The 17,708-nt window shown below is 41.4% G+C and overlaps 1 protein-coding gene across 9 annotated transcripts in view; it reads left to right on the top strand.

Annotated features, from left to right (window-relative positions):
• The window catches only part of JAK1 (Janus kinase 1), a 246,903-nt gene that overhangs the window by 179,224 nt on the left and 49,971 nt on the right, over nucleotides 1-17,708 (top strand). For 8 of the 9 annotated variants that reach the window (XM_045477694.1, XM_045477687.1, XM_045477686.1 and 5 more), the window contains 3 exons: nucleotides 10,525-10,601; nucleotides 13,251-13,449; nucleotides 16,842-16,965. In XM_045477694.1, the coding sequence (XP_045333650.1) occupies nucleotides 10,596-10,601; nucleotides 13,251-13,449; nucleotides 16,842-16,965 (329 nt within the window). In that variant the 5' untranslated portion in view covers nucleotides 10,525-10,595. Of the gene's footprint in view, nucleotides 1-2,178; nucleotides 2,539-10,524; nucleotides 10,602-13,250; nucleotides 13,450-16,841; nucleotides 16,966-17,708 lie in introns of all 9 variants that reach the window. The other variant, XM_045477688.1, reaches the window with a different exon arrangement.

Raw genomic sequence — 17,708 nt, 5'->3', positions numbered from 1 at the left:
CTATGTATGTTATTTTTCACAGAGTTTAAAACAATCCTGAGAAATAATTACTATTATCCTTATTTACAAATGAGGAAACAATCACAGAAAGTTAAAAAGTGACCTGAACCAAGCTACTAAGTGGCAGGGCCAATGTTCTGGCTCAGGTCTTCTTCTTTCTTCTTTCTTTCTTCTTTCTTTCTTTCTTTCTTTCTTTCTTTCTTTCTTTCTTTCTTTCTTTCTTTCTTTCTTTCTTTCTTTCTTTCTTTCTTTCTGCTTTCTTCTTCTTCCTCCTTCCTCCTTCCTCCCCTCTTCCTCCCCTCTTCCTCCCCTCTTCCTCCTCCCCCTCCTCCTCCCCCCCTCCTCCTCCCCCCTCCTCCTCCGGATTGGACTAACTACACCAGCTCCCACCTCACACCTTCTCTGAACATGCTCTTTTGCCTTGGTTGGGTGTGTCTTGTGTTTGGCAATCATGTGTTATTTCCTTGTCACAGTCTTGGGTTGCTAGCTCTTCTTTGATGATGCATCTTTTCTTGCATTCTTTGCGTCCCACAGAGCTGTGGTTCATAGGCTTTTCATGATGAATTTTGCTTGTTTATAATAACTTAATGAATGATGTCTAGGAGTGAGTTACTCCTCCTAGTTGTTAACGTTTACATTTTTCTAGTTTAATTAGTCGTCAGCATCCTACCATAATATTTACAGTAGTCTTAGTGTATTATCTTACCCTCCTGTCTTTCTACATGTTTATTCTCTTGAAAGGAGGGACAAAAGAAGCTCCATAGCTGGAGTATGTACTACTCCTCCACCTTTCCTGCAGGAAAATTAAATGTAATGAATGAAGACCAGGCGTTCCACTGAATTTGCAGTGAGATGGATAACAGTTTGGTTAAATTCAATTGTTGTCTGTTAGGCAAGGGCTTTTTGATAAAAGAATCCTTAGGCTCCTGCAAGTCATCACTTTACTGTGATTGTGAAGTTAGAAACTGGGGACTGTGGGAATAAGTTATGAGTTTATGAATAAATCATGGGTTTTAAGAAGAGTGGTTATTGGCAGAATTGAAAGCATGGATCTTCTGTGCTCTGTGGGTTTAGTTTCTGTGTTTTCTCAGTCTCCGGCATCATTGTGGAGATTTAGAAGGTAACCCGACTGAAGAGCTTCCTGGGAGAAGAAACTATTGTGAAAGGAAGACTCTGAGTGGATCGCACAGTGGATCTCAGTGTAGCTGTCTGGGTTGAAACTTCATAGGCTGCACACTGTGGGAAAAGAGGAGTGATCTTCTGGTAGTCAGAGGAATTTCAGAGAAATACATTTCAGTGTTTTAATGTCAGCTAGGGAAGGAAGGTATACACATTGAATATAAGCAGTGAATATAAAATACATTTTGGAGCACCTGGGTGGCTCAGTTGGTGAAGCGTCTGACTTCAGCTCAGGTCATGATCTCACAGCTTATTATTATTATTATTATTATTAATTATTATTTTATTATTTAATTTTCTTATTGGTAATCTTGAGTCCTTTAAACAAGTGTTTTTCAGACTGGTTTGTTATTCATTAGTGGACTGTGAAATTTATTTTGAGGGTCTTGTTTAGCATTTAAAAAATGTATTAAATGAAGAAAATAGCATAGAATAGAAAATAGAAAGAATTGCATACAGTAAGGTATCCTTCTGTGAAACTAATTTTTTGTCACACACACACATACACACACATATACTGTAAAATATATTTTTTACTATGCATCATGGTCAAAAAGTTTGGAAAGATGTTGGAAAGCATGGCTGTTGGCACAGGTTCCTAGGATATCAGATAGTGAGGTATAACCCTTCTAGATACTCAACTGAACTGGGGCAGACCAGGGAGTTGAATGAGAGGTGGCTTAGTGCTCTGCAGTGTTGACCTAGTGATCAAGTCTGCTGCCTTGATGAGGACAAAGTACACTACTCATTGTACAAATATGGTCCACTGAGGAGCTCTGCCTGCCATTTCAGACTTGGTTGGCAGACTATTTCAAAACTAAACATAAAAATTGGTTCTAGTTTCTTGGTTGGGGAGAAGTGTATGGGACCATTTTTCTTGAGATTTCTTTTTATTTTTCTCCCCTGACTTCCCCTAGCTGAGTTCACTGGGAGTATAGACCGGAGTGGGCACTTGCTGTTTGGGGGATTGTCTAGCATCTGAACTCTCTTTGTTTCTAGAGTGATCATCTGTTGTTGCTGTCGAAGTTGAAGAAAATGCAGACACATGACTGGATGAACTTGGTTCACCTGTTGGATCCCTGTGTCCCAGGATATTGAATCTGGAGGGGACAGTACGGACACATAGGGGCAGCTTGAGTTCACCTCTTGGATCCCTGTGTTCCAGGACGTTGAATCTGGAGGGGATGATACAGACACGTAGGGGCAGCTTAAGATCATTCAAGAGAGCAGCAGAGCTAGGAGTCCAGTTGTGCTAATGTCTGATGAACAGTGGTAGCTGTCCTAGAATGGTGTCCTTATCAGACTTCTCTGTGCTCTTAATTCATTTTTATCTTTCTCTTAATTCATTTTTATCCTAAGGTAAGCAGAACTGGTTTCTGTTGTTTGCATCCAAGAATGCTGAGTGGTTAAAGAATTACAGGAGAAAATGTTAGATGGTTTTTTGCCCTGAAAGAGCTTAGTACATAACAGAGAGAGGGGGTAGGTTAACACGCAGTGACACACAAATAAATTAGTAAAAATTAGCGCGGGGTGAAGGGATTCACTCTTGTTTCCTGTGTACTCCATTAAATTATGGTTTCCTGCAAGCTTTGTCAGATGCCATCATCAACAAAACGTTGTTGAAGCATGTCATCTTGGAAATACAAATCAATGAAAAATTAGCTGTGTTAGGGTGTGGCGTAATATGCTTTCAAACATTCTGTTCTTTAAGGAACCGTAGAGGTCATCTAGTATTTTTTTTTTATTACACACTATTTGAGCTCAGAAAGCTTTAGAAGCTTAAGACCAGGCAGGTTCTGGCAGAACTAGGCTGGAACTAGGGCCTCCTTCTCTGGGGGGTTTCTCTTGTTGCCCGAGGGAGGAAGCTGGCACACAGGACTGTCCTCAAACGGACCCTCCTCCACCTTTCCACGCTGTCTACCTCCTTCCTATCTGCCCCTCCCGGTCTGCATATTCCTTCTTACACACCCGTCCTCATGATTTTCCTTGCTCCTGGTCCTTTTCCAGAAGAACTGCATACTTCCTTTCTATCTTTGAAAATCTTCTGTCTTCCTCAAGGCTGGGAACAGATTCCACTCTCCCTGATTACCTCACAGCCCTCTCTTCTTGACTCCTGTTGTTCCTACTGTCTGTGTCTCAGCATCCCCTCCACGTCTGCTTTCTTGAGGTCCCCGGGTGTCTTTTTCTCTTGCCAGCTATTAACAGACCAAGGTTTTGGTGAGCTTAGATTTTAATCCTAGTACTTCTTTAGATTCCACCAAAGCCCCATGCCTTGACCAAGGAAATGTGGCACAGTGAGAAAGGGCAGTGAAGCTGGAGGCCGAGAAATGAGTGTGAGCCCCGTCTGGCCATGCACTGGCTTCTCGAACGTGGGAACGTCTGAAGCTGAATCTTCTTATTTGCGAAAGGGGCTGTGAGCCTCAAATGTGGTTATAGATGTGAAAGCCATTTTAAAATATAAAGTACCATATAAATGCAAGGTTTTATTGCGATGGTACAAGTGCTTAATATGTATTTTAGGAATGAGTGGTTGAACAGCACGTAAGGTGAAGACAAGCCATTCTTCCCACCATGTTTGGAGTGTCCACTTCTGCCACCATAGTCCTGACCCCGAGATTCTGTGTTCTCTAATAACATTATAGATGTATTAGTGGAAAAAGAAGAAAGAGTAGCAAAGCATCTTGATACTGTGTGGCTTTTAGGAAAATACTTATTGACGTTAATTAGGCCAAGTACTGTATTTACTTTGATCAGAAATTGTCTCTCAGGGAAAGCAGGCTCGTTGGGAGCAGTGCAGAGAGCTCTGACCCATTGAGTTGGCATTGATTGTTTGATCATCCCTGGAAGTTTATTGTAAATGAAGCAGCACTTACGGTTCTGGGGTATTCCTGGAAATGCTATAGTTAGAAGTGAGTTATTCTGTGTGGCAGGAATGGCATATAGAAAAGCCATCATTCTGACTTGCTGACAGGAAAAAATAGCAGGTTTTGTATTTATATTGTGTCGTCCTTTTGGCTGGAATCCATCAGCTCTGCACAGTATCTTGTGATGCTTTCATCAGACAGTTGTTCTGGGTATCAGCAAGGCAGGGGGTACCGGGTGCACCCGATACAAGTCCCTTCCAAAGTTCTTGTGTGTGTGTGTGTGTGTGTGTGTGTGTGTGTGTGTGTGTGTGCGCGCGCGCGCAGAGTTCCTAGTGGGGAACTCTGGAAGGGAAGCAGAGATGCTCTCCCTGCCTCTGTGTGTGTCTTAGGCCTCAAGGAGGTTCTGTGCATGTGTGAGCTGGGCCCTAGTCAGCAGCCACGAGAACTTTCCTCTCCACACCTGAGGTAGTGGTGCTGGAGCAGTGTTTAGCTGTGGGCTTCGGTGCAGCAAGGCCTGAGCACTTGGCTGGTTTTTTCAGTGACCATTTCTTCAGTCTCTGGAGGAAAAGCCCTAGAATGAGTTCAGTCTCCCAGGTGGATGTTAAGCTGTGAGAAATACTGAAAAGCCAGAGAAGACCATGGTGTTGGTGATAGGGGGCATTTTAAAGCAGGCTCCGTCATTCCCCCTGCCGCCCCGTGGAAAGAGCAGGGTCCTTGGAATCAGGAGTCCTGTGTTTGACTTCCGGCACTCCCACTGACTGGCCTCAAACCTCTCCTGCTTTTTATGAGAATTAAGTGCAAGTGCCATTGATGCAGGAGTTGTTGCAGAGGCTCAGTGTATATCGGAGTTCCCTCTCCTCAGCTGGAACTGTGTTCCATCAATATGTAATCAGTTTAGCAGGAATTATGGCCAAAATATGAATGGTTGCTGCCTGCTAAACTCTGCCTGAGGCAGAGTTTATATGCATTAACTTATACAACCCTTAACAGCTCTATGAGACACATGCCATTCCCTGCCTCCCGCCATAACTGAGAACATTGAGGTTTAGGGATGTTAAGTAGCTTGCCTAAGGTTACAATAGCTAGTAGGTGGGGAAGGCAGGATTTGGACTCAGGTAGGGATGATCCAGCTCACTCTCCTAACCGCTCTGCTAGATTTGTGAAATGGAACTTGATTAATGATAAGGCTTTTGTTCAGAATGCGTATTTATTCTGTTGTCCTTCTTGCAAGCTCACAACTCACTTGAGTCCTTTGCCATAAAGCCTACATTGCATTGTTTTACCACTTAACACCTTTCTGAGCACTTTCACATCAACAACTGCACTTGAAAAAGGTGTTATAGGAGCTTGATGAAAACTTTTTCTTTTTTTTTTTTAATTTTTTTTTTAACCTTTATTTATTTTTGAGACAAAGAGAGACAGAGCGTGAACGGGGGAGGGGCAGAGAGAGAGGGAGACACAGCATCAGAAGCAGGCTCCAGGCTCCGAGCCATCAGCCCAGAGCCCAACCTGGGGCTCGAACTCACGGACCGCGAGATCGTGACCTGAGCTGAAGTCGGACGCTCAACCGACTGAGCCACCCAGGCGCCCCTGATGAAGACTTTTTCAAAAATTTTTCTGATTCGTTAGGCGGGATGTTTCCTCTAAGGTTAGCGGATGAGGAAACTAGGCTCAGAGTTAGTTAAAATGATTTGTTCAGGATCACACTTGGTAGTTGTGTATGGATTCAGTAATGTTGTTACTTTGTTACCTTCATTTCATGTAACAACTGCAGTTGACCCTTGAACGACAGGAGCTTGAATTGCATGGATCCACTTATACACTTCCTTTTTTTAATAAAAAGTCCAGTGCTGTAAATATATTTGCTCTCCCTTATGGTTTTCTTGATAACATTTTCTTTTCTTTAGTTTACTTTATTATAGAAATACAGTATGTAATATGTATAATGTGGAAAATATGTGTTAACTATTTGTGTTATTGGTAATTTGGATGGAGTCAAAAGTTATACACTAATTTTTGATGGCACGGGAGTTTAGACCCCTGACCCTTGTGCTGTTCAAGATTCAACTGTATTTAACTAATAGCACCTAATATGTGCTGGTGATCAGCGCTTACGGGACAATGATCCTTGCCCTCCTGGAGCTTGTATTGTGATGTTAGGTTTCATTGCCGAACTTAAGGCAGGTGCCTGCTGAAATAGTTAAGGTCTAGAAACTTTAGTCTTAAAGTTTCTTAAGCAGCTGATTTCAGGAAATACTTCTAAATTACATATTTTTCTTCTCAGTTTTTCTAGGTTCATACTTTAACTTATCAACATTTTTTATTTTCTACTTCAGAAATCAAAAGCTTTGATTCCTTTAAGATGGACATAAAGTAACCCTGTGTGTGTGTGTGTGTGTGTGTGTGTGTGTGTGATGGTTTCTTTAGTAAAAATAACCAGCTACCTACCCAAAGTGTTGTATTCTGACTCTTGTCATTGATTTTAACTATCATCCAGTCTATTTTTATCATGTAAATCTGGCAGTGGCCTTTGGCCAGAAGCAGTCATATTCTGATCATACTTGTGAATTTTAACATGGTCTATTTTTATGTCTCTTCACTATTCAAAGTTTAATTGTATATTCTTCCCTTATACAGATACTTGTACTTTAAAGGGTGTCCTTGACAATTTAAGGGGATTTCAGCATCTTCAGACATAGATTTCTAGGAGTTTGCATCTTGGAAAATAGTTATGATATGCCTCTATTGCAGCTAGGCCCTGTTCAGACTCGCAGGTTGTCTCGTTTTGTTACATTTTCCTCGTTCCGGAAGCATCAGCTATACTTGGATCAGACTTTTATAAACTAAAGAACTGTGAGATTTTACAAAATGTCCCCCCTCCCTTTTTTTAATGTAAAGTAGCATCTAACAAGATCGAGCCACAGAAGCAATCCTCTAACCATAGAAAGAGAGGCAGTTTTTTTTTTTTTTTATTCAAAAACTTGAAATTTTGTAAGTAAATTAGTATGGAAGAATTCACTGCTGTCCTCAAAGAGCTTTTGATTATTCACTTTTATTCTTCCCATTTTCTGAGCTTCCTTGTGTTCATTTGCATTGGGAATGGAACCCAGTGAATCATATTCTTTTGAAAGGGTGTTGCACGATTCTTACCGGTCAGGTTTCGAGCATTTAAGATTTTCTTTTTGTATTTGTAACGAAAAGCTTGAATTGATTGCCTGGAATTATCTGTAGTATTTATAAACTTGATCTTGCTCTTTTCCTATCTGTTCTTAAAATAAATAGAGAACAAACTGAGAGATGCTGAAAGGGGGGATAAGGGTGGGGAGTGGTGTTGGCTAGATGGATGATGGGCATTAAGGAAGGCACTTTTCGGGATGAGCATATGTAAGAGATGAATCACTGGTCTCTATTCCTGAAGCCAAGACTACACTGTAAACTAACTTGAATTAAATAAATAAATAGCATTTTGTTTGGTTTATATGGAAAGAAATGCTACCTGAATGAAGCCTTTACACAGACTCTGTACCAACAAAAGACTCTTCTCATCCTGAATGAGAACAGATGTCATTTCATACAAAGTGGATCAGCAATCCTAGATTTAAGTGCTTAGGATGGTGCCTATCCTGTCTTTTAAGTGCTTTATGGGTGTGTTTTTACATTTTTATCATTAGGATGTCAGTTTTTTGAGATTCTGTTGTTATTGAATCAGCATATAAAAGTATCATAGTAAGTACATATGGTCTAGCAGTTCTGTTGCTGATTCTGTTTTCCCTGTGAGTTTGATCTCTATGCTAAGCATCACAATACCATTTTATTGTCCTATCCAATAATATGGGAGGTCAGTTTGAAAATTAGGTGTATTATGACTTCAGTATAGTGTGGCTTGCAATAGGGAAGGAACACTGGAAAAACCAAACTCTGTTTTATTATAGGTTTTCATAGAATCCAATCCTAGAAAAATGTTAGTAATTTTAGGCTGACCCTTGAATCTTACATGAGGCTCCGAGCAACCCTGTGACTCCTGAATGCAAGTAGTAGGTGATCTGATGGTACACTTAAAAATCCTTTATGAATTCTGAAAGGTTTTATGCTGTAGTCTTTGTTAAATTGGGTCTGTTGGAACCTACAGTCTCTTCCTCATCTGAAAGGCTCAAAGTATGTTCCTTTTGGGGCAGGCTTCTTAATTCTCCAGAGCATAGGGCTCATCTGGGCCCATCGGTTTTCATTCATCCTTGGCAGCAGCATATAATGGCATGCTTCCAGGAAACCTCAGGTAGACCCCAGACATGCTATTAGCAAATACTGCTGATGAACCAACTAGGGCTGTTCTTTGCCCAGGTATAAAGGAATATTGGAGGGATTTCCCCATTTATGAAGCTGGAGAGATGAGACTAGCTCCTTCCCTCTACCAGGCCTTTGCATATGCCAGTCCTTTACCCAGACTGCCTTCTCTCCACCTCCCTAGATATCCATTACATCTCAGCTCAATATTAATTCCCTCTTGAGTCCCATGCTAGATGATATTCCTTTTATTTTACCTCTCTCTTTTTCCTCCATGGCATTTTAAGCTCTTTATAATTACCTCTTTATGTGCATCTTTGTTTGATTCCACTACAGACTGTAAGCTCCATGTGAACAGGGGCCATATTGCTCCAGTTCTTTATTGTGGCCTCCTGATGTAGGTCAGTTTTAGGCATGAAGAACTGCTCAAAAATAATGAATCTCCTAAATGTGACATTTGAAACTCTGCTCCTGAGCCAAAGCAAGGCATTATAGCATGTAGCTAATTTCAGATTGCTGTTTTGATGTGGGGTGGGGTATCTATTCTCATAATTAAAACAATGGATTACGTTAGATTTTTAAAAGCTGAAAGTATAATGATTTGTTCTTTGAATCTTGATAAAGTTGTCCATGTCAGAATAGCCAAGTCAAGGGGCGCCTGGGTGGCTCAGTCGGTTAAGCATCCGACTTCGGCTCAGGTCACGATCTCGCAGTCCGTGAGTTTGAGCCCCGCGTCGGGCTCTGGGCTGATGGCTCAGAGCCTGGAGCCTGCTTCTGATTCTGTGTCTCCCTCTCTCTCTGCCCCTCCCCCGTTCATGCTCTGTCTCTCTGTCTCAAAAATAAACAGACATTAAAAAAAAAATTAAAAAAAAAAAAGAGTAGCCAAGTAAAAGTTGTCATATCAAAATTCATACTTATATCCTCTGCCTGGCTTCCCGAAGGTGACATTGTGACACACTCTTCTGGTTTAAGAATTTTTTTTAATGTTTGTTTATTTTTGAGAGAAAGAGAGAGACAGAGATGGACAGAGAGTGGAGGGGGGTGGGGGCAGAGAGAGAAGGAGACACAGAATCTGAAGGAGGCTCCAGGTTCTGAGCTGTCAGCACAGAGCCTGATGTGGGGCTTGACCTCACAGACTGCGAGATCATGACCTGAGCCGAAGTCAGATGCTCAACCGACTGAGCCACCCAGGTGCCCCACACTCTTTTGGTTTTAGATTGTGTGTATGTTTTCATTTGTGCCATCCCCCCCTTCGATTGTAAGATCCTCTGGGAATGCTAGCCTGTAGCTTCATTTCCGTCACCCCACTCCCTTTCTACTTCTGCCGTGTAATGCTTGGGAAAGTAGAATTCTGATAAAGTGTATTAAATGACCAACAGAAAACAGACAGTGATCCATATTAACCTGGAAACCACTTTCACACCACTAAGGGTGGTTGCTCCTGATTTGCAAAAATAATTAGATTCTACTATTAAAAAGGATTTGTGAGAGGCACCCGGAAAGTTGTTAAAACAATGCAGAACACTGTGTGTGTTGGGCGGTTGGTGGTGGTTGGTGATGAAGATGATAGGATCAGTGCTTTAATTCTAGAGAATCAAACTGGCTTTCTTATGTAGTATAAGTTTGAAGTGAGGTCAGGGAGTTGAAAGGAGGCTTTTTTGCTACCTAAGTTTTCAAATAAGAATGGCTTAAAAAACATTTGGTGAACTAAAAGCATTTTTCACTGGATTTATTTCTTGGCGCTCCCCCTTTCACCATATCATATGATGTATCACCATTAAATGAGGCCAAGGGCAGACCGGGTTGGGAGGAGGGTAATTTTAAAGGAAATGGAAATGGGAAATAAAAGTGCATAAGTTTGGGGGTCCTGAACTATTGTTCATGGCCTCAGGGGAGAGGTTGTTGACGGAAAAGGCGCATGGTCTTCATTTGCATTGGACCGGGCACTCTATGCCAGGAAGCAAAAGTCCCTGGCTTCCTCTGTTGAAGTGGTAAAAATAATATCTTCTTTGATATTCATACCCTACGATGCCTCTCTGTCCTCTCAGTGTCCTCATCAATTTTTTTCCCTTCTTCCTCCCAAATGCTTTTTCCTGTCCACTTATGGTTTGGGCTGCTTCCTTAATAAGAATGTCCTCTTATTCTCTGATGCAATTACATCTGCAGCTGATTTATTTATTTATCCTTGTCTCTATCCCAGCTCTGAACGGACTTTGGAAAGTAGAGAAGAAAATCCAGTCTGCTTTTGGAGGACATTGGACAGCCGAATAAATGCAGGTATGTACCTTTGCATATCTTTAAAAAAGGACCAAAAGGAAAATAGCTTTTAAAAAGAATAATGAAACTGATCTTGAACTTGTAAGGATAACCTGTACTTCTATCCTTTCATTTTTCAGTATTGGTATTTTAATTTTTTTTTCATTTCCAAATGTTGAATGTGCTGGTTTAAAAATAAATCTCAAGAGTATAAAAGTATAGGAAGTCCAGAGTAAAAGATAAAGCTTCCTTATAGTCCTTCCTGGATATTCACCACTTTAGCAGTTTATCACATGTTTTTCCAGATTGTGCATATAGGCATGATCAAAAGGGTCATGATATACATATTATGCCTTTTTTCACTTTGTAATATGTCATATATATTTTTCAGTGTTGATTCACATAGCTTTATGTCCTCTTTTTAACAGCTGCATAGTATTCTTTTGTGTTGATATTTCTTATTTTGTTAGCCTTCTATTGTCACTTGTATTTTTTTCCTATTATAAATGGTGCCACACTGTATACGTATATAATCACGTATACTTGCCTGATTATTTCCTTAGAGTGAAAGCATGTAACACCATCTCTCAATTCTTCCCATGCCATGCCTGTATAGGGCCTCAAGGACAAAGGTGTATCTTACATTATAAAGCAGACTGCAGCTTGTTTGTTTTCCGTTTCTGTTTCTCGTTGTAGGGTGGAGTTGGATGCTCAGTGTTGGGTTTTAAACCTTTCTTGCTCAGGGAGCCTGGGTGGTTCAGTCAGTTAAGCGTTCAACTCTTAATTTCAGCTCAGATTATGATCTCGTGGTTTGTGAGTTCGAGCCCCACATCAGGCTCTGCACTGATAGCACAAAGAGATTTTCTCTCCTTCTCCCCCTCCCCTACTCACTCTCTCTCTCAAAATATAGAAACAAACTTAAAAAAACTTTCTTGCTTGACAGTTGATCTGAGCCCTTAAGGTAAGTTATGAACTTAGTCTTTCAGCCTGATTTCTGAAAGCTTCTGGTTTTCAGATTTATTTTGGAGATGAAACAAGTAAAATTGAGTGCCTCTTAGTTTGTAGCATTGAGGCGTATCTGGTTCATGTCTCTCCTGTAAGTATCTCACCTTTACCAGGGCGGCTAATAAACGAGCTCATGAGTCTGGTGAAGAGAACTATGTGACTTGTTTTGAGGAGCTTCCTTGGGCCATTCTGCAAGCACCCTTTGAATGTAAGGCTCTGTGCTAGGTACTGGGGAAAAAGATGAATGACACAGTCCTTACCCTTAAGGAACTCCCAGCATAAACCATTGAGAGAGAAAGACAGAAAGACAGAATGAATAAGATGGTCATAATCCAGTGTGGTTAGTGCAGCGAGGTGAGTTTGGGAGAGGGCATCTAACTTAGGGGATGGGATGGAAGTTCATAGGCATTTCCTGGAGGAGGTGATGTCCAAGCCGAGTTCTAAAGAAAATTACAGTTTTTCATGGAAAAGATGAGGTGGGAAGGTATTCCTGATAGAGAAATGAGTATGACCAAAGGCAGGAAGGTGAGAAAAGCAGAATGGGGTGGGGTGGGGGCGGGTGGGGGCAGTAGGAGTAACCAGAACAATGGCAACTTTGTAGGTTTCAGGCATGAAGTGAGAGGCTAGGAGTGATGGAAGATGAGGCTGAGAGGCTAGCTGGCAGCTGATGGAGGACCTCTGTGAGGAGTTTGAGACTGCTCTTACAGACTAATGGGGGCTTTTGGAGGACCTGATAGGTGTTACAGAGATACTACTTTGAGGGCTAAGTGAAGGTTGGCTTGGCAGGCAGTAGGAAATTAGGAACCTGGGGTCAGGGAAATTAGTTTGTAGGCCACTGGTGTTGGAGTGAGGGGAAGAAAGATGTTCCTTTTCCTTCCTGGCCTTGTCTAAGCTAAGTTGCTGGGGCTGGCTCTTTGATCCTAGTTGCCCTGCCTTTAGAGGCTCAGGTGAAGGACTTTTGCAAGTTTCTCACCATCAGGTTCTGGCCTCTTCAGAGCAAGGCTTCCAGCCCTCATTCTGCTGCCACACAGTGCTGCCCATCTGCCTGCCTGCCAGTGGAGTGATGAGGAGTTGGCCCTGTTCAGTAATTTTCGAGACCCTTCCATATGGCTCATGAACATGAATTGGTGGTCACTTGGTGTGTACTATCTGAGAGCCAGCCCTGGGCTAGGCTCTGGAGGCAGGAAGATAGATAAGACGCGGTTCATGCCCTCCTTGAGCTTGCAGTTTAGTGGGAGATAGACAAAGTTAAAAGACAATGTGATTCATGCCCTAGGTGGGCTCAGAAGTGAGATGATTCCAGTAGAGGTGGCAGCATGAGTAACATTAACGTGAGCGCTTCCAGAACGAGCCACATTTTTCAACTACAACTTGTGTGCAAATAGAGAAAATAAATCTAGGCCATGTCTAAAACTATTCTGATTTTTGAGAATATGGTCTGGTCATAATGAATTAGAGTGTATAATTGATTATCCTCATAACTATAATGGATAGTTTGACCTCTCGTAAGTTCGGATGCATTTGATTTTCAGAGAGGGAAGGGGCAGTAGGAAATTACCTGCTTGAGAGGTATTTATGCCTACTTACCTTCCCAGCATTCTCTTTTACCACTTGACCTTCTAGCACATAGAATGACCACGTGGTCTCGCTTTCCTTCCACTACAGTATCTAAATATAAAAGAGGACTGCAATGCCATGGCTTTCTGTGCTAAAATGAGGAGCTCCAAGAAGACGGAGGTGAATCTGGAGGCCCCCGAACCAGGGGTGGAAGTGCTCTTCTATCTGTCCGATAGGGAGCCGCTCCGGCTGGGCAGCGGGGAGTACACGGCAGAGGAGCTGTGCATCAGGGCGGCGCAGGAATGCTGTGAGTACGGGCTGCTGCCCGCTGGCCCGGTCGTGTGTGGTGTCCCTGAGCCTCGCAGCTCTGCTCCGTGTGGGCACGCGTGGGCTCTGGCCTGCCTCTGCCGCTCACGTGCGTTTCACCTTGGGCCAGTGGTTTGAATTCTGAGGGTGTCACTTTGCACTGTCTTCATAGTAAAGTGACTTATTCCTGCTCTGTCACTAATGAGCTTGGGGTCCCAAGGAATGAGGCTTGCCTTCTGTGGAGGTGCAGTTTTTATTTCCCCTACAATCTGGAAAATTGGAATACTATCAGCACTAAATGAGTGAAAACATCTGGCACAAAGTTGCAAGCTATTCAGTAAAGGGCATCTCTCAAGATCTGAAAGGCTGTTCAAAACTTCTTCGGAAGGGTGGAATCCATCCTTTGGCCGCTGTAACCTGCTTCCCCTTTGTGATGCTGACTTGAAGTGAGAACTCGAGTGTCACTTTGTGGCTTGGTCAGACTGCCAGGTTGTAAAAAGGGCAGTGAGGCTGTGAACAACATGGTCTTTTTCTTTTTCTTTTTTTTTTTTCAAGTGAGCCTGTCTTTCTTGAGTTAGCCTGTTGCCAAATAGAAGGTGAGAAACCAAACTGAGTAACAAAATGAAGCTCCTTTAAACCTTGGGGTCAGTGACAGTTTTTGTCTACCTACTTTTAAATGACAAGTAAAGTTAAATTATAGAAACTTAAAGATCTAATCCACTGGGGTTGTGGCAGCAATTGTATCAATGTAAATATACTAAAATTCATTAATTGTACACTTAAAATGGGTAGACTTTATGATATGTAAATTACATCTCAATAAAGCTGTGTTGTTTTTTTTTTTTTAAATCAACTTATGATGATTAACTATGATGGCAGACCATGTGATCCATGCTTGATTTATATCATCTTTAGCCCTCAGGACAACTCTGTTGGGATAGTATGGACATTTCAAGAGTTACCTACCTAGTTTGTGATAACAGCTTGTCTAGAAACCCCTTTTTCTTTCTGATATATATCTTTCTGTTTCCAATGCTTTAAACACCAGAGTTCCAATAAAAGGGGAGAGGTTGGTGCTACAGGGAATAAAATTGGCTGAGCTGTATAGATTATGAGGTTCATGCCCTTATATTAATATTTTAAAGTTATTTTGACTAGATAGCAAAGTATAAAAGGAAGCATCTTTAGACATTAGCTTTAAAAGTATTTGTAATTAGCAAAACAGCTAGATGTAAATTGATGCTTCTAAAGTATTTTTTTAAGGTGTTGTGTTTTTTCTCCTTTCCCTTAAGGTTTGGTTTTTATAGCGTTTCTTCTGTTGACCCAGTTTCTTACCATCATATTTGTACGGAATTGTTGGGCTGCAGTTAATGAGAGATCAAGGGGCTGCTGCAAAAGGAGACGAGGAGAGAGCCTGAGCCCGCAGGCAGACGCAGCCACTGAGTCTGCTGTAGCTCTGGGCTCAGGGCCAGGCAGTGTGGGGCAGCAGTTTCTAAGCCCAGTCTGTAGAGAATGAGGGAGCTCTTTTATAACTGACTCAGGGGAATGTTGCAAACATTTATTAATTTTAAAAGTACATGAATACAGAATGCCACATATTATTAGAACTCTCATTATTATTATAGTAAGTGATATTGGGAGGCAGTATGGTTTTCTTCCCTGTTGTCCAAAAGTGTATGGTCCATTTTTGTTCTTTCAGCTCTCATTCTTTCACCTCCTCAGTAGCTCTATCTTGGTTTGAATCTCAACTCTGCCTTTTACTGAGTAGCCCTGAATCAGACTAAATCTCGGGAGGCCACAGTTTCTTCACCTGTAAAATGGCAAAAATATTACGTCATTAAGTGTTAGGATGAAAAGATAATAAATGTAGAGCGTGTCAGCCTGATGCCTGACACTTAACCCTCAGTAAGTGTTAGTGTTGTTGTTACCATTATTCTGTACTTTTGTATAAAAAGCTTTGATCTTTTATCTTTGATCTTCCTGTTTAAGTACTAAAATTTTAGAATCAGACCTGTGATAGAATACACACAGATTCATGATCACAAATAAGTTATGCTTCACTATGTATGTGTCAGTGCCCATTCAAGTATGAGTATGTATAAAGAAAGTCTCGGCTTCCAGGCCAGCCCACAAAGGCCAATTCACGGATGGAAAACTATAGTATACCCAAAACATAGTCCTAACAGTACTGGATCTAAAACTCATTTGCTCTTGTTCCCAAGAGATGATGCCCTTTGAAGTTTACTCCCTCTTCTCTGTTACAAGGAGGAATAACCTCTGGAGGGGTTACCCCAGATATCTTGAGAGGCAGGAATCAAGGAGTTCAGCGAGATGTCAGCATGCCGAGGCATCTGTCTCTTTTTCACTCGGTGTGTGCAGTGGAGAGAGTTCGTGCCTGGACGGGCTGAGCCTGGGAAGATCCTTGTCAGTGTCAGTTGTGCTCCAGATATCTGATTTGGGAAACTCCTATTACCTCATATTTTCATATATTTTTTGGTTAGGTTGCCTGTATCTTAGTTTGAGGCCTGGTCACAGATGAAAGTATCTATCAGTAGTAATTATTTGCAATCACCTTCTCTGCTTCCCCATGCTTTTAGATTACAGGTCTGTGTAGTTTTAATTATGGGCTCAGAAGTGAGTGGAAAGGTGCTTTCCTGGCTTTATAACCTCCTTTATCTCTCTAGTTCTTCTTGTGTCAAAGGAGGCAGTTGGTGGGGCAGGGAGGCAAGGGAGCACTATTGAACTACTTATGTTAAGCATATATCTTCTTGTGAGTTGGCTACTAATAAAAAATATGATAACTATACAGAGTACTTACAAGGTATATCTATTAATGGTAACAGATTTTTATCACTGACAAAAATCACTTTGGTTATTTATTCCAACACATGATTTTGTGTGCTACTGCCAGGAACGCCTTTGCATGTAATACATAATCACAGTGTTAGAATTGTTTAAACATTTTCTGTAGGAGACGGATTGGGGGTTTCCCGAACTCCAAGGATGTTTCTGACTGTGATTAGCAAGGTGCGCTTGAGGTGGGATCTGGGAACCTCTCGGCTCGCGTATTTTTTCTTTTAAGTAGGATTTGTTAAGACTGTCATAGACACCGTGATGAGAAACATTGTTAGACTTTTGTTGTAAAATGTTTTTAATCTGGTTTGTCAGGAGCTATAGTATATATTCCTGGGGAGCCATAGTTGTTAATTATCATGATTGAAACTGCCTGACTGAATATGGTTGGAAGTCATATTTACCCTAAGAGGATACAAAATGTGACCTAGATTCTTTGGATAAGAGAATTTCTTGTCTTTGTGTATATCATGCTTTGGGAGCAGATGGCCTAATGTATGTATCTTTAATTTTCTGATACGTGTTTTACTTTTTCCCCAGGTATCTCTCCTCTGTGTCACAACCTTTTTGCCCTGTATGATGAGAACACCAAGCTTTGGTACGCTCCGAATCGCACGATCACAGTTGACGACAAGACATCACTCCGGCTCCACTACCGGATGAGGTATGGGCGCCTGCTTGGCTTCCTCTTGCAGGGGGAGGATGACAGTTAGCTTGGAGGCCTGAGTCACTTACTAAGAAGATTTGTAGTCATTTTGTAATTGGTAAGTTTTATATTTGCTTGGTATGAGAAAGGACTTCTTCAGTATTTGGAATGCAATTCAAGATGAATTTGATCACTTAGCCACATTGTAGAAAAGAAATCGTTATGATGCAGAGGGTATTTTGAAAAGAATTAGTGTACTATGGCAGAGTTTTTCAAGTGATGAGTCATGGTTATGAGTTTAATTTCATGAGTTGTGACCAGAATGTTTTTGAAAAAAGAAACAGGCAAGAATAAGTAATATCAGCATATATACATATCCCAAGAATATTGTTTTAAAACTTCTGTTTGAGATATGCAAGTGTATATACCAGCTCATGATACAATAAAATATTTCCTCTTAAGAGTTGCAGCTAAAGAGTTTGAGAAGCACCGCCTGAAGTGGTTCCCTATAAATTCCAGGTTGCTGTTGCTCTCAAGGGGTAGATGTTTTGATTGACTCCCTGAGAATTTTTGCCTAGTGGGTGGGACTCTCATTTTTCTTCTGATGGGTATTGCCTTTTCTCTTGTATTGTAGACTTCCTTAAATGTCACATAGTCTCCCAAGGTGTCATAGGCAGTCACTACTTCACTGTAGTGTCTTGAGTTTATAAACATTTTTGCTCTGTTACCTAGAATTGAAATTGTTTGTTAGATACTAGTTA

Source organism: Leopardus geoffroyi, chromosome C1, assembly GCF_018350155.1.
Source record: "Leopardus geoffroyi isolate Oge1 chromosome C1, O.geoffroyi_Oge1_pat1.0, whole genome shotgun sequence".
NCBI lineage: Eukaryota > Metazoa > Chordata > Mammalia > Carnivora > Felidae > Leopardus > Leopardus geoffroyi.
The sequence above is the reverse complement of the archived record's forward strand: the minus strand, read 5'-3'. Positions and strand labels throughout refer to the sequence as shown.